At 36.1% G+C, this 16,527-nt stretch overlaps 3 protein-coding genes across 4 annotated transcripts; 1 reads left to right on the plus strand and 2 right to left on the minus strand.

The window, feature by feature from the left end:
• Positions 1-277: 277 nt before the first annotated feature.
• On the plus strand, positions 278-2,422 carry LOC132171445 (probable microtubule-binding protein TANGLED). The gene is made up of 4 exons (XM_059582755.1): positions 278-569; positions 814-956; positions 1,083-1,141; positions 1,469-2,422. The coding sequence occupies exons 1-4, from the start codon at positions 489-491 to the stop codon at positions 2,248-2,250; spliced, it is 1,065 nt and encodes a 354-aa protein (XP_059438738.1). The 5' UTR covers positions 278-488; the 3' UTR covers positions 2,251-2,422.
• Positions 2,423-3,634: 1,212 nt separating this feature from the next.
• Positions 3,635-10,286, minus strand: LOC132170687 (mitogen-activated protein kinase kinase kinase 2-like). Of its 2 annotated transcripts, none has more exons than XM_059581764.1 (17): positions 9,874-10,286; positions 9,304-9,345; positions 8,280-8,345; positions 8,088-8,198; positions 7,935-8,015; positions 7,790-7,855; positions 7,584-7,666; positions 6,342-6,423; positions 6,170-6,270; positions 5,892-5,931; positions 5,667-5,726; positions 5,533-5,582; positions 5,226-5,430; positions 4,899-5,132; positions 4,476-4,801; positions 4,316-4,383; positions 3,635-3,994 (listed from the first exon to the last, which is right to left on the minus strand). In XM_059581764.1, the coding sequence occupies exons 1-17, from the start codon at positions 10,150-10,152 to the stop codon at positions 3,897-3,899; spliced, it is 1,992 nt and encodes a 663-aa protein (XP_059437747.1). In that variant the 5' UTR covers positions 10,153-10,286; the 3' UTR covers positions 3,635-3,896. The 2 variants fall into 2 exon arrangements, with proteins under 2 accessions (XP_059437747.1, XP_059437746.1); XM_059581763.1 differs by having other exon boundaries at positions 7,778-7,855.
• Positions 10,287-11,284: 998 nt separating this feature from the next.
• On the minus strand, positions 11,285-14,497 carry LOC132168615 (putative UDP-glucuronate:xylan alpha-glucuronosyltransferase 4). The gene is made up of 2 exons (XM_059579606.1): positions 13,762-14,497; positions 11,285-12,228 (listed from the first exon to the last, which is right to left on the minus strand). The coding sequence occupies exons 1-2, from the start codon at positions 14,495-14,497 to the stop codon at positions 11,285-11,287; spliced, it is 1,680 nt and encodes a 559-aa protein (XP_059435589.1).
• Positions 14,498-16,527: the final 2,030 nt, after the last annotated feature.

Genomic DNA, 16,527 nt, shown 5'->3' on the forward strand with positions numbered 1-16,527 from the left:
CCTGTCTATTAAAGTTCTTGCAATTATAAAAAACATCAATCATGGACCATACGCGTGGCACGTAAAGTTCACATGGGGATGTGATTAATCTGGAGTTCCCACCTTTATATATCACCGGTTACCACTCAGAATTTAAAATTACAAACAAAAACAAAAAACAAACAAAAAAAGCCAAAAAAGGTAATATTTAAGTTTAAAATAAAAGTAGCCGTTGGGCATGCGTTTTCGTAGGGTGAGGTCGACCGTTGGAGCAAAAAGATCCGTTAACAAAAGTTCTTGTTCAAGCCCCCCCGTTTGACCTTGTCACTTCGGAAACGAACTGAGAGAAAAGGGAAAAGAGATTGAGCGAGAGCGATAGAGAGAGAGAGAGAGAGAGCCTGATTGTAACTGAAAGTAATTGAGTTCCAATTGGCTCATGGGTATTTAGAGAGAGACAGTGGGAGAGAGATCTTTGAGACCCACTTGGGTTTTCTTCTTGTACTGCAAAAATGGTTGCGAGAACCCCACCAAAGCAGAGGAAAATGGTAGCCCCTCTCAATCCGGCCCTACTCAGAGAAACCGTAAAGAAGGTAGAGTATACTATTCTCTCCTAAAAGAAAAGAGGAAATGAAATCCTTTCGGTTTGCCTAAGTGGAAGACCAAAAACTCCAATCTTGGTTGTCTAATTTACTGCTAGCTAGAGGATTCGGATTGATGGAAAATTCAGCTCCATTGAATGAATACAAGACTCAAAGTTCAAATTTCTTTTCATTTCCTAAGCAGCCAATAATTTTTCAAACTGATGGGTTTGTGTGTTTTGATGGGTTTGTGAAGGTGGATAGGTGTATGGCTAGGCTGCAGGAGCTACAGTATACGGTGGCAGGAGGAACAAAAGTGATCTCAGGGGTGAGTCTCAGCCCTCGAAGTACCCGAGGTTATCTGAGGACTAGCCTTAGATGCAAGCAAGAGTCAGCAAGGTACACTCGGATCTGCTTCGGTTTTGCTTGATTATGTGAAAAATCTGAGCTTCCTTTGTTCTTTATACACCATTTTTTCAAGCAATATTTTGATGGTTTTTCTGTGTTTTTCTTGTTGATTTGAAGGATCAAGAATGTTGCTGCTAAGAAATCTCCAGTGGGGAAGTTTCCAGCTCATTCAGCAGGTCGGTCACTCTCTCTCTCTCTCACACACATTTTGAACCAATGGGACAAATGGGTTCTCATTTTTCAGATATTTTCCCAACATTTTGACTTGCACTCCATTTGTTTGTTTAGAAAAAACTCAGAAAATACAAGATTTTAACATTTTAACTTTTTATGTTTAACTAATCTCAAGCTGAATAGGTTGATATAAGCCGCCCATTGCATTGAGATCTCATTTTCTTGATCTCAAACAATGAATCTGCAATTCAAAATTGCTTTCTTTTGTAAACCAAAATGAGCATCATTAATTGATTGGATTTACCGACAACTTTAATGTTTCCAAACAGGGGAGTGGCGTAGAATGTCACTACCAGCAATGCTTGTAGGTGAAACAATGGGAGAAATTCTACACGCAAGCCAATTTGCAAAAGAAATAGCGGCAGCAGTTGTTAACAAAACCAAGAAAACACCCCTTGACGATCCAAAAACTCCGGTATCTCAACGGAGAAACCAGAAGCCACGACCCGAAAACACAGAATTAAAAGCTAGAAGGAAGAGGGAGAAGCAAACCAAACTGCAATCGATTCGGTCCGAGTCCGATTCGCCCTCGCTTCAAAGGGCTCGATCCCGAATCAACTTCAAGGTTTCACCTCCAAAATTTAGAGAAGTGGAAAAAGAAAACAACCTACTCATAGCAAATAGGGTGTCCCCCAAACACAGGCCATGGGCTAAGAAGACTGTTCTTTTCCCCAACCCTTTGTTCCTGTCTACAGCTTCTTCTACACAGCAGCAGAAGTTTTGCAAGACAAGGTCTCCAATCATAGGAAGAAACAAACAGTTGCAGACACCACATAAGTTCTTAATCAAGTCGCCCCCGTCGGCTTCTTCGAAGTTTCAAGTGAAGATCAAGAGCCCACCGGTGGTTTCTCTTTCCCCCACAAGGCCTACAGGATTGAACAAGAAGTCTCCAAAGATGTCAACTGCATCAAAATTGCGCCGGTCTTTCTCTCCTTCAAGACTGGCAACCAGATTGGTGTCTCCATTGAAGAGCAGAAAAGGTGTACAGAAGAGTGATGGGATGATGAGTGGATTAAAACAGCGCCAGCTTTCAACACCAATACGATTCTGAACTCTGGCATATGTTTGAGCCTAGTGATATGCTTGTTGCTTGAAAACTCAGGCGTCTTGTTTATGATACTTTCTTGATGTTCATAGTTGATTCTTTTGCTTGTGTTTGCTCATTCCATAGCATTTCTTGATGTACAAGTTTGCCACTTTATTCATTCCAAGGTATCAATAACTCATGGATTCTCTTTTAACTTGAAAGTACTTTTGGTTCATAACGTAAAGAAACTAATATAATACACTTTTATTTCACTATGGTGATGTGGCACCGTTAATCAGCCATTAGATCGGCCCTTATTTAAAAAATAAAAAATAAAAAAATTCAATGATTGAAATAAAAGTGCAATGTATAGCATTACTCTAAAGAATATGCCTACGCCAGAACTTGCATTGTCTTCAAAATCTGAGACAACTTGCAATTACATATTATAATTTTGTATGTTTAATTCTTCATAATACTTTTTCAGTTCACAAGATTTTTGAGAAAAAATTCAGCTAGATAATTGAAAGAGGCATGGAAAAAGTAAAATAATTTAGATCATTGATGGAACGCTATAGAGAAATCATGTAAGTTGTTAAAAGAGATATTATTAATGTCTTTCAATACTTATCTTTTTCCTACCTCATTATTGATAATAAAAATTAGAGGGAACTCACTTACCTTAAATTACCAAAGAACTTTCGATGTCCTTTTTAGACTTCCAAAATTGCAATGTAGGATCTTAATTTTTCAGTTTCTTTCAATTACCCTTACCATTTAATTTTATCGTTAACTTAATAAACAGCTAGAATGTAAAAGTCTATTCTGCCTCATTAAATTTTTAAATTTTAAAAATTTTAAAAATTCTACCTCAAAAAAGTAAAATCAAAAAAAAAAAAAAAAATACATCTAAAGACCTGGACCATGTCCCTGACGCCACAGAATCTTTTTTTTTTTTTTTTTGCTTTTCTTATTCATCTTTTATTTTATAAAGCGGTATTTTGATTATTATTTTTTTAAAAACGAATGGAGTGAGATTGAAAGGGATTGAAAGATCAAAACCCTACATTGTCAATATTTTATTTATGGGGGCAATGAAAATACCTTAGTAGTTCATGAAGATAAGTGAAATTTTTCCTAAAATTAAGAGACTAAAAGACTAACGGATTCCAATAAAATTAGGTTTCAAGAGGGAGAACCATTCCATTGTCACAAGATTCAACAGGATGTTCCCAAGTATAACAAAAGAAAGTGACATGAAATTTTTTTCATAGGCTATTGTGTTTATATCATCCGGGTTATTCTACATTAATAATACAATTTGTATGTATTTGACACAAACTAGAGAAAAAAGTATTCCACTCCCTCATCCCACCCACAAGAACCACCCAAGAATACAAAGGGAAAAATTATCGCCAAACATCAACAATGCTTTATATAGCACAATAACATTCACAAGCCAGGCCTCTCATACATGGACACATTCACAGTATGAACAATGGGAAATTGGATAGTATGTGAGATGCGTCATTGCTGTATTCCTTCGGAGCTTGCAAATTGGCCATGCCAAGTATTACTTACCACAGAGCCAAAACTAAAGCTCTTGTGTTCACAACTCCTGATGGGAAAACTCAATTCTCAAGAGCCAGCATGAACACTCTGAAACAAACTTATTTGTCTGGGGATGCAAACCTTGTACGCTGCCGATTCAAAGCTCGATCCTTTGGAGACGATGTTTTCCCTCCCACACCTGCTTGGCGCATCATCTCTGCAATAAGATATGTAATAATCATGTGTTTTTATGCATTATGCGCATAAATTGATTTTACAACTTTAACTTCAGACATACTAAGGTGCATCGATTTGAACACAAATATCTGAAAACTTTTGGAGGATTTTGGCTAAAACAAAACTTAACAGTGGCATCTTTGAAATGAAGATGGTATGTCAAAACTACTATGAGGTTCCTCACAAACTACAGTAAATTAAACTTGGCAATGGTTTCTCTGAAAGTGAAGATGGTAGCCCCAAAAGTACTAGTATTTAGCTGGCATTCAAAATTATACGAGGCAAGGCAGGAATTAGTTACCTCGCTTTCTCTCAAGTTCTTGGTCAAGTTCTTCTTTCCACTTCCTCTGTCTCTCCGAAAAGCTCATACTGGGAGTGGCACAGTATACAATTTCAGATTAATCAACTACCAGAATATCATATTGAGGCAAGCTAAAGAAACAATTAACTGATGAACTAACCTTGGGCTACTTGGCTCCTGCTGAGCATCAACTAGACGATTTTTAAGCGGAGGTGAATGGACGTCCTGTGAACTTTGATCACTTGCACTGCCAATATTTGACACACACTTGCTATTACTTCCTGGGCTTCCAGTATTAAGAGCATCAAATGCTGGAGATGGACCACCAGTTGGACCTCGACTTGGTGACCTGCTTTTTGGGGGTAATTTCAAGTACTTTGGGGTAGTTTCATCACGTGTGCTCTCCACGAAACTCTGTGAGCAAGCTGGAAAACTGTTGAGAAACTCTTCATACAAAGGCGTTTGCAGTTTCGTCAGTTCAAGAGCCTGACATATTGATTTCCAGTTCAGCACACATAATTCAGAGCAAAACAAAATATATAAACATGAACAGCTAATTTTGACTCAAAACTGAAAACAGTACCTTCTCATCCAAAAAGGCTGTAATTTTTGACTCAGTAAGTTCATCATCATCCTCTGAAAGTGACGGTCTGCAAGGAAACGAAAAATCTTTCTCCCCTGCACCGAAAGCTCCAGAGTGGGCAGCAGGCTCAGAAATTTGTTCATCAGCGTCTGAACTTGTACCTCTGTGTTCCGGTGCCAGACTTTCATCCAATTTGTGCCAGTCATCAGAGGGCTCACACATGGGGTTAAAACTCTAATTATAGCAAAATAAATTGTAAAATGATTAGTTTCTGAATTCCGTTAGTGCTCATACAAAGTCCAACCATGAGGACATAAACGCAGTTACCTTAAAGTTCCCAGGAATTAGAGAAGAACAAGGATTTATTTCCCCCACCGTAAAATCATCTTTGTCAATCTGACACATCTCATCATCACTGTTGTTCATTCCCCAAATACGTTTATTTTCTGGGGACTTCTCAGGGTATTCAGCTGAGCATTCCAGACTATCCAAATTACAAAGATCTGTTGAGCCAGGGCAGGTTGACAGTTTACTGGCGACAAAGTTAATGCTATCATGTCAAAGACAATACAAGTATCATAAAAGGCACTATCCGAACTTTCAAATTTAGAAGAAACTATATTGCAAAACTTACGACGCTTCCAGGCCTGTGGCACTTGACGGGGAAGGGGTTTTAGAATTTTCCTGATAGTAGAAAAGACACTATTATAAAGAATTCAAAGAAACATAGGAATAACATGTTATAGGATCCATTTCGACAGGACTAACCGTGACAGAAGTACAAAAAAGTGGATGAGATTCCACTTGTTCGCCAGTAACAAAGGGATGCTGCATATAATTAGCAAAGTAAGAACATTCCTAGGTGCTCTGAGTGGTCAACTTTTTGGCAATCACCAGAAGCACAGTTTATGGTAAACTGGAAAAGTTATACAACTACTGCACCCTTCTATATGCCAATTCAATATAGAGAAGTGCTAATAAAATTAAAACCACCTGGAGCAACTCAGATGCAGTAGGCCTCGAATTTGGTTCCCTGCCATTGGATGACACATCACGAATTATTTATTTATTTAATTTAAGAAAAATAAATTAAAATCTATAGTTTGGATTCTCTCCCTCGCTCAATATAAAGATTGCACATCAAAGTTACTCGAGATGATTTTGACTAAGAAAAATATAGTTTTCCAGTACAACATAAATTAGGACATACTAAATTCAGAGCAAAACTATTTAAGTGAGAGAGGAGTTAAAAGAGAATCAAGATTACATACTTTTGCAAGCATTTCAGCAGAAAATCTTTTGCTTCAACGGAGAGATGTTCAGGGATTGGCGGATGAGACTTGGTTGTCCCTATGTAGAAGAGAGCAGCAACCTGAACGAACCTGTTGTTAGTACAGTGTATGGGAGAACGCCTTTAACAAATTATTAAGTGTTAGCAGATACCTCTTGGTACTGTTGGCTCCAAGGAGGCTTCCCAGTAGCCATCTCAATTACAGTACATCCAACACTCCATATATCAGCAGAGCTAGAGAATGTTCCCATAGAATATCAGTAATTTTCAGTTACCAAAAGACCCATTATAGAGAATATAATACCAGTGAACTGCACCATGTATCTAGGACCACCACAGAATTACAGATACAGAAAGTGTGACCAATGACCAGAAAAGGGTAAATGCATAAGCTAATACTGTGCATTGTTAGAATGCAACTCTTCACTAAAGATTACTCTGAGGATCAGATACAAAACTCTTCTAAGCAGCTCTTTATAATAAATGTCACAACAGGATATCATTCAAAGAAAATAACATTTTAGAACTGATATAGAGGATACCTCAACAATCTCAACTCTCATGCTTAGCACAGCATGATACAAAAAAACTTCCAGGTCTGCTTGATGTTAACCCAATATACTGGTTTTCTCAAGCATTTGGTTTCTCAAATCTATGGAAGCATCTATAGAGAACACTTGGCTAACCTTGCTATACCTCTCTTCATAAATCATGTAAATTTTTTCCGACATCTCTAGTGTAAAAAGAGAAATGAGATAAGGGGTTCTTGTGGAAGAATATAGCTCTAATTTCAATAAGTGGTTTAATACAAGGTGAATGGGGTAAACTTGATGCTAATCAAATCTTCTCGATGTAGCTATTAGGGTGCTCTTTAATGTCTGCACCTAGATCTCCAATCCAGATGCAGATGCTTTAGCAAAAGCAGCAGTAACTTTGGAGTATTCAGGTAAACTGATGCCCTTAAACTTGAGAGTTCTTCAGCAAGGGATAAGTTTCATAACAGTACTTCTTAACTTCTTTTGCTTATCTTCTAGGGAACCTCTTCCTCTTTACCTTCATTCTTTTATCTATCAATAAACCCTCATACCAAACAAATAATAGAATTTTCTTTTTTTTTTTTTTAAAAAAAAAAAAAAAGGCAGAGAAGATTGCCATTATTAAATTCTCATGATCGCCAGTGAGCTATAGCCCAAATAGTACCTCCTCAGCTCATAAGAATGGGATGAAGGGTGTAATCGTAGGTTCAAGACTGACCTAGTGCATGTGTAATTTAGCAATAAAATAAAATTTCCCATTGCCAACTTCAGGAGATACTATCTCTTCTAAGCATATTGAAAATATAGCAGCATGCTGGTGACAATTTAAAGATTTAAGGAGGTTCTGATTGCCCTTACAAGCTATGCCCAGTCTGGAGAATGACTTCAGGAGCCATCCAATATGGAGTACCCTTCATAGACTTGGCGCCTGAAATAGTAGCCTACACTAGTGTACATCTCTCAATTAGATGGTATACACAAAGTATAAGTGTTTCCACAAACTAAAAACTGTATATCTAAATGGAAAGTGAAGGGAGAGACAAAGTCAGTACCAGCTCAACAACCTGCTTCGATGCACCAAAATCTGCAAGTTTAATGCATCCTTTATTATCTACAAGAATATTTGCCCCCTGAAATAAAGAAAATAATGGGTTAAGAAAAAAGGATCCTTTTTTGCACGTATATCAATAGCAGGGTAAGGCAAAGCACCTTGATGTCCCTGTGCATGATTCCATTTTTGTGTAAATACTCCAGTCCTAATAACAACTGCTTGGTGTATGTTCTCATAACCTGCTTATCAAATTATACCATAAGGTTCACATTAAACACCTAATTATAAAAGTTGACTAAGCAAGAACTCACAGCCTCAGGGAAAGATCCGAATTTCCCTAGAAGTGAAGATATTGATCCACCCGGCACAAATTCCAACAGAATATTCAAGGTTTCCTCCTCCCTCACTGTACCCAAATATCTCTAATGAACAAAAAAAAAAGTGTACTGTCAGAAGAGTGATAGGCTTAGTCTGTTTCATGAATAATAGAAGGTCATACTTACAACAATGTTTGGATGAGAGAGATTTTTAAGTAGCTTCACTTCCTCCTCGAGCTCCCTGATGTGAGCCTACTTATAGCATTAAAACGAGTACTCAGTGAATCAATATTGAATAGCCAAATAAGGAGATCAATCATCACAATTTCCAATATCTTCACCAAACACAAAAATCTGAAATTTCAAACATCAAAATTACTATAAATTTATCAAAAAAAAAAAATACTATAAACTACATTTCGCTGCTCAGAAAATTTATTGAAAAGACGATATTAGAAACTTGTTGTGTTAGTTGATGTCAAATTTTGGTCTTCAGAATGCATAATTGTATATCTTTTATTTTTATTTTTATATTTTCTACTTCTCTTGGCAATTAATAGTTAAGTAATTAGCAACACTTCCATTTATTAGGACGGAAGTAATTAATCCTCTATTTCTTAATTGTTGCTTAAGCTTCAAAAGTTGAAAAAAAGAAGTGTCATGCAAATAAAATCAACAACCTCCACTCAGTGAGCTTCACACAACAAATTGCGATAGTTGAGAGAAGTTTGCCATTCTTTGAAGAAAACAGCATAAATTTTCAAATATAAACGTCATCTTTGAAACAATTTTCAGCAACACGACAGAAAATGAACCAAAACAAAATGCAGTGGATAGGTCAGGAGGAAGCTGATCAAATGCAGGGAGTAGAAACAAACTAACATATATGGTTGTTATGTACAGAATATCTAGTGACCTAAATGCAACACCCCAGTCCCACATTGCGAAAATGAATAGCTCACCTCTGTTCCAAATTGGGAAGATGGCGTTACACTAAAAGACTAAGGCTACTAACGTAGTGAACCTAATACAGCTAAATCCAAATGCCTTAGCCTGATGAATTAAGATTGTTCAGCAGTAGCAGTCAGAACACAATGAAATCTGAAAGTTTCAAATTTTGATTTATTTTCACAAAACCAAACAAAAAGAAATAAGTGACAAACACCACAAAATTAATATCAAACTAAACACAGGAATTTAAAAATCAGACCTGAGCTTTCTCCTTTGAAGCAGTATTTGCTGCAATCAGAACCTGGAAAAGAACAAGCATTAAACAGCTAAAATCAGATTCTAAACCCAAAATTAGTCAAAACCCAGAAACAATCACCAACAAACCATTTCATACCATAAGTTGAAGCCCAAAATCAACGAAAACCATAACAATTAACCAGAGGCAAAAAGAACAAAACTAAAGCAAACTCCAAAACTGAAACTAACAAAATATCCATCATAAATTCAACAAGAAAAAGATTCAAATCAAACTCCAAATCTAAAATTAACAAAACCCATTTCAACCAACTAGAAGAAAACCCAAAACCGAACTCAAAAACTAAAAATTAATATAAACTTATTACAGTGCCAACAAGGAAGAACTCAGAATCAAACTCGTAAATCCAAAATTAACCAAAACCCGGATGAAACTGAACAAGAGAAAACCCCAGAACTACCCTCCAAGGACCAAAACCAAAATCAGCCAAAACCCACCAGAAACCAACAGCAAAACTACACTGCCAAACCAAAATGAAGACCCCAAAACACAAAAATAAACAAGAAAGAAGACCTGTTTCACCGCTAGGAGCTCTCCGGAATCAAGATTCATGCCCATGTAGACGTGCCCGAACGCGCCGCAGCCAATCAACTCGCCCTTCCGCCATCGGATCGGTGGCGGTGGCGGAGACGGTCTGGCGAAGACTCTGGATTTGCGAATGCAAGAATTGATCTTGTCGACCAGAGTGGTTGGAGCCAAAGGGGATGGTGATGATGAAGGTGATTCTTCATTGTCTGGTGAGGCTGTACGAAATACCAGTGATCGGCGGACTGATCCAAATATGTCTTGCATTTGTGAGCGAGCGAGCGAGCGAGAGAGAGAGAGAGAGAGAAAGAGTATTGGGGCTACTGGGGTTTCAGTATGTGGGCAAGAGTGAGGAAACGAGTCTAACGGGAGATGGGAGACACGGTGAGAGAGAGAGAGAGAGAAAGGAGGGAAAAAGGTGACGGTGATTGCTTTTCAAAATAAAAATTATACATAAAATGAACTCTAGAAAGGAATGGGCTTCTTCTTCTTTCTTTTTTCTTTTTTTTTTCTTTTTTTTTTTTTTTACCTCACTCTAGGTTGCACAATAAACAAATTTTAAAAAACAAAATTAAAATTAAAAAATTAATTACATAGGTTTAGAACTTTTTATTCTTTTCTTATTTTAAAAAAATAGATATAATTACACATGGCATGATGACGTGGATGTCTCACACTATTTGAAATAAAGTAATTATATTCTTTACACTCATTTATCACATATATTTTACGAGACTTATAAATTGGTGTGATTGTCAAGTCACATGTATAGATTTAATACCATTTCTCTACAAATAATGATATTAATCTATAATAAAGTTAGAATAAAATCTATAAAATCACTAGTATTACTCTAATTAGCACCTAATAAGATCCATTTGTTAGATTACATGTCCAAATTCACATCGATATTTTTTCTACTCCGGAAATTAAAATAACTAAAACTCGTAACTTGATATCTAAACGTTGAGTAATGCTATAATGAGGACTATAATTCTTTTTGTATCATCTTAAATGCAACCTGACTTTTCAAATTGAATATAAATTAAAATTCAATAATAATTATTTCAAATTTAATAATAATTTTAAAAGTCAAATCACTTTTAAAATAACACGAGACATTCTTTCTAGCATTACTCTTAAACATTAGGACATTAATTTCTTTAGATAAAATTTTGAACACCGTAATTAGATCAAGAACCTCATCACTACTTCCCTCTCTCGAGGGCTTTTGTCGATAAAACAACAACATTAATTAAGGAAACTATTTCTTTTGATAAATTTGTCACCAAAAGAAAATTCAAGAATTGAGGTTAAAAAAAAGCAAAAAAGACTAAAGATAAACATGTATGAATTATGATGCTCTATTCAACAATGGGCATATATATATATCCTTAATTTATTCCACAAAACGTCGTCGTCGTCTCGGGTCATTAACCTTAATCTTCCAATGCCCATCTGGCAATTTCGCATTTCTAGCTTTCCCTCTCCACTTCCTCACCCTGGCATCCATTTTCTCAGAGAGCCCACAAAAAGGCTGCAGCTTCTTCGGCATCGCTTCGTACACCTGCCACCACCGCCGGTGAGCCGAGTCGCTAGCAAAAGGATGGTGGTCCGGCATGTCCCAATTACAATCATACTCCTTATAACACATCCATGGCTTCAGCCCCAGATAATGTATCGCATAAACATCCGCCGGAATCTCATGCTTTTCGTCTTTGCTCCCACCTCCGTAAATTTTCAGGTGATTAAGCTTCGCTGGCAACCGGTGCCACCACGTGAAAACTTCGTTAAGAAAACCCTGATCGCCGCCATTATACGATCCCAGCTTGAAACTCTTCTCCATCAAGTCCTTAAACACGCACATCGACGGTTCAATTACCATGACGCCGGAGTTAAAAATCGTCTTATCATTTGGCGCCGCCGACAGCTGTGGGTGGACGAAAAATTTGTCGATGTTCTTCAGGACCAAAAGATCGGCGTCTATGAAGATGATTTTGTCGTAGTCGGTGAGCTGCCACACGCGGAGCTTGCTGTAGTTCCACTCGTTGTAGGAACCCTTTTGGGCGAAGGGGCTGAGGATGCGCTTGATGCGCTTGATCTTCCATCCGGCGGCTCTCAGGCCCCGGAGGGAGTTGGAAGCGATGGAGTCGTCGGCGAGGAGGATCAAGTCTTTGGTGGAGTTGGTGCGGATGATGCTCTGGGCCAAGGCGATTGCGCCGCAAACGTAGGCTTCTGAGGAATGGAGGACCGTTGCGTAGGCTTCCCTTTGGTGGTGGTGTGTGGTGTGCTTGCGCTTCTGTGGGGTCGACTCTGACGAAAGAGGTCTCCACGCCTCTTTACCTACAAAAATGAATTAAGAGGTTAATTTTAATTTCTGAAAAATTGAAAGAGGGCAATTTAGATTTAAATTAATTAGTAGAAAATAGGTCAAAAGAAATGAAAATAAAATATCTTTGACGAGTAATGCTACGTACAAACCACACAAACATCTTACAAACGTCAACTACAAAAAAAAACTTGGTTTAGGTGGCGTTTTTTAACTTGGTATTTAGACTATACTACATCAGCTTTGTGAGATGTTTGTGTTGTATATAGTATTATTCATTTTTTATTTAATTTTTCAAATATTTATTAGCTCTTTGATGAAAGAGGGATAGAGAAATTATGTATTTATTTATAGTCCTTTCATATATTTGTGTAAACACCATAGTTGAAATGTAAATTAAATACATTTGATTTAGATAATCGGATTGAGATTTTTTTAGGAATTTAGTTAGTCATTTTATATAAAAATCCAAAGTACACAAGTTAAGTCATTGTGAATGCCCTTTGAGCATGAAATCCAAAGGACCAAAAGTATGCAACTCTAAATTTAGCAAAAAGTCTTTTCGAATTGAGTTCTACTTGGATGGAGATCTAGTTAAAATTAGATTCGTTGGGATTGAAATATCGATCCATAACATGACACCAGAAACATGTATCTCAATTGGAACAAGTTCAGTTCGAATTATAACTAAATTTAAGCCAAATCTTTGAATTAATGATATATACTTTAGAAGTGTTGATTAATAATAGGGATTAGAGACAGGTGAGAACCAACATTGGAACGGATTTGAGGTGGCCTAGCTACAAGACCAAAACATAATTTGCACAAATCTTTTATTTATTTGGTTAATGGTGTTAAAGAACTTACCAAAAATCCATTTGTTTCTATATATGTAAAATGCATTTTAAAAAATGTTTTTTTTTTTTCTTTTTAAATCTTTCAATGTTTAGGACGATCGAAAATTGTAGTCAAATCGAAAATAATTTCGGTTAACTAGAAAAATCTTCTTTAGTTTTCGTAAAATAATTTTGTGTTTTTTTTTTTCTTTTTTTATATTGTAAACTATTTTTTAAGTTTGAACTTCTTCTTCTTAAATCGAAGAAGTTCACCAAACTGTCGTTAGAGTTCTCCGGAAGCCCTCGAAGGTTGATGAAAGTCGCTGGCTGTTTTTGGCTGTCTCTCATTTTCCGTATGAGTCTAAAGCTAAAAAGTATTTTAGAGAAATCTAAAAGATGATTTGGTTGAAAATATTTTCACAAAAAAACGGAGCTATTTCGTCTTTATTTTTTATTTTTACTAATTTACTATCCTTGTGGATGCTGAGTTAATCATCAGGAAGTTTTAGATTTGGCAACGTTTGCTAGCTTAATTAATATGGTCCAAACAAAAAAAAAAAAAAAACTTCCCTTAATTGACTAGCTAGAACTCTTTGTAAATAAAATAATCTCCTCGATCACCTAATGCCCACCAAAAATAAATAAATAAATAAAACAAAGAATATCAACAGGATATATTGCACCAGAAAATGAGATTAAACAAAAACGCACCTGTCTCTGCATAACTAGGAGCAAGCTGGCACGTCCCAAAAGGCATGAGCACCTTCTGCTTCAGCCTCCTCAGCTCAGGCTTATACACCCAATAATCCCCCTGATGCATCACAAGATCATCGCATCTGAAAATCTCCACCATTGGCCCACAAGATCCTACAAACACCACGTACACCGTCCGATGAACATCAGGCGTCACCCACCCACTCCTCACCACCAGATTAGCCACCACCAAATTAACCTGCAACCTAAACACATCCCTTATCCCTTCCTTTTCCTTCTCTCCAGCCCCCCCACATGGCACCCTAGCTATAATTACGTCGAGGTCGCCGTAATCCGCCGCCCTCGCCGGCATTGGAATCTCCGGGCACTTGGGTGGACCCCACTTCTCGTCTTCATCAATCCACTCAGGGAAGAAGTCCTCCCATTTCAAATCCTCACTCACGCGATCAAAACCAACGTTCACAGTCTTCGTCTTTGACACCGTTAATCCAAGTAATTCATATGCAGTGGTCTCCGTCGTGTCATCTACGTTAACCAAACCGACGTTAACATTTCTTGCGGCAGAATTCAACCGATCATCATTTTGAAGCCGGCAAATGGCGGCGGTGAGGGTCGGCTGGGGCGTGAAGGATAATACGAGGATGAAGAAGAGGGCGAGAGGCACGAGGAGGAGATAGAGAATGAAGGATTTTTGTTGGGAAGAAGAAGAAGAAGCGGCGGATTTGGAAGCCATTGATGTTGAGCTCCCTACACGTCTTTTGTGTGTTGTTAATAGGAAGAGCATTTATATTCGAAAGGGTTTTATTAGGAAGGTTTGTTTGCATGGCTGCACGTTGATGTTGTCGTTTTAATCTCTTTGTTTATGCGTTTTGTTGTTGGCTCACGCGCCATTCCTGTACTTGTGATTCTTTTTTCTTTATTAAAATTTCTTTTTTGGGAAAGAGAATAATATGTTCATTTTGTGCTCGCCACGTTTCATGTAACCTCTTTCTCTTTGTGTTAGGTGTTCGATTATATATATATATATATATATATATATATATATATAACAAAATTATTTGGCAATAGAAATAACACATAAAAATGGCATGTCTTTTTAAAGTAATATAGCTAGACTATAGACTATATAGTCATAATAATAAATTCGATTTTTCTACAAAGGAATAATAAGTTGGATATATTTAATCCAAAATCTTCTAAAGTATGATTTTCAAGTCAATTAAGTTCATCTCATTAGACACTTCAAAATTGGAAATGTTTTTTACTTTGTGCCCAACACAAAATCTGAGTGAATGGAGACAATCAAATAAATAGTTAATGTAGATAGCTAAAATGTTGAATCCAATATAAATACTATAAAAAAGTGGGTAGATTAAAAAAATTAATTTTTTAAAACTAAATTTAAGTTAAATAATTACTGTACAGAAGGAATTTTCCTTAACATGATCTTGTAGGTTACTCTGAAAATGATTAAGAAATTATTAAGGTGATTTAAGAATCACATGGTGGTGTATTCATTGGCCTTTTTTTTTTTTTTTTTTTTTAATGCTAAAAAGAGATATTTATTAGAACATTCACACTGGTTTATGTATAATTTTATGTAAAATGGCTAATCAGGACCCACTTTATCTAGTTTAGTTAATAATTTTTTTAAAAACACCATATATTCGATTATCTTTTTTTAATTTTTTATTTTTTTATCTATATCATTCAATTTTTTTTTAATTTTTTTTTTTTATAATGATTGTATTTTTCTTAAAGATCCTATTTTTTAACTTTCGGAAAAAAAAGATATGTGAAGAGAAAAATAATAGTATAAAATTTTGGAAAAAGAGAAAGGTAGAGAGAAATAATATATTAATGAGATTGATGTGTGAACAGTGTCGGTTACATGTAGCAGTGCACTATTCACAAATGCAACAGAAATGTATTTTGCATTTGAAATGCATAGTCCGATATTGAGGGTTTTTTAGTGATTTGTTTATCTATTTTAGATAAAAAAAAAATAAGAAATTTTTTAGTCATTGTGAGTGCTCTAACTCTTTCTAGTTTAGTTTGGACATAAATTTCCTTCAAACCAGTCTGAATGAAATATCCTTCAATTTATTTAAAATAGTGCCAACTGTGAACAAAATTTCCTTCTAGTTTTAGTCTACTCCTTATATCTCTCTTACTTTATAGATTTATCCGCTTGCCAGAATACTTACCTAATAAAAATACCAAAAGGAAATAGAAATAATTAATGGTAATGAAAAAAGTAATCCATTTATTTTTTTCCGCGATATTTATGGAGTGCACTTTTCATCCTTTTTAACAATTTTAGTTCCACTAATAGTCTAATATCATTATATAATCTCAATGTCAATGAATTATTTATAATTAATTATTCTATTATAATTAATTATCAAGAGCCACCAACTTTCTCTAAAAAAAAAAAAATTAGGGAGCAATCAGTTTGAGATATTGTAGGAATGGGACATTCGAGCTGACGAAATCAAGAAAAAACTGCGCAACCGTTTCTTTAAGCGAACACGTTTACTAGGGGCACATCAAGCTTTTTATTCAAGAGGACCGGAGGCCACGTCACGTTTGTAGTATTGGAGCATGGAAAGTTCCATGGTGTTGCCGGTTATGATAAAAATGGAAGGTTGAAAGTCAAATTTTACCCAATAAAGAAAAAAAAAAAAAGAATTTACGCATGCGCTAGATATGCAAATTAAACTATTTTTTAATTAGGTATTAATTAGGTATATATTACATTCG

This window comes from Corylus avellana, chromosome ca2 (assembly GCF_901000735.1).
Source record: "Corylus avellana chromosome ca2, CavTom2PMs-1.0".
Taxonomy (NCBI): Eukaryota; Viridiplantae; Streptophyta; class Magnoliopsida; order Fagales; family Betulaceae; genus Corylus; species Corylus avellana.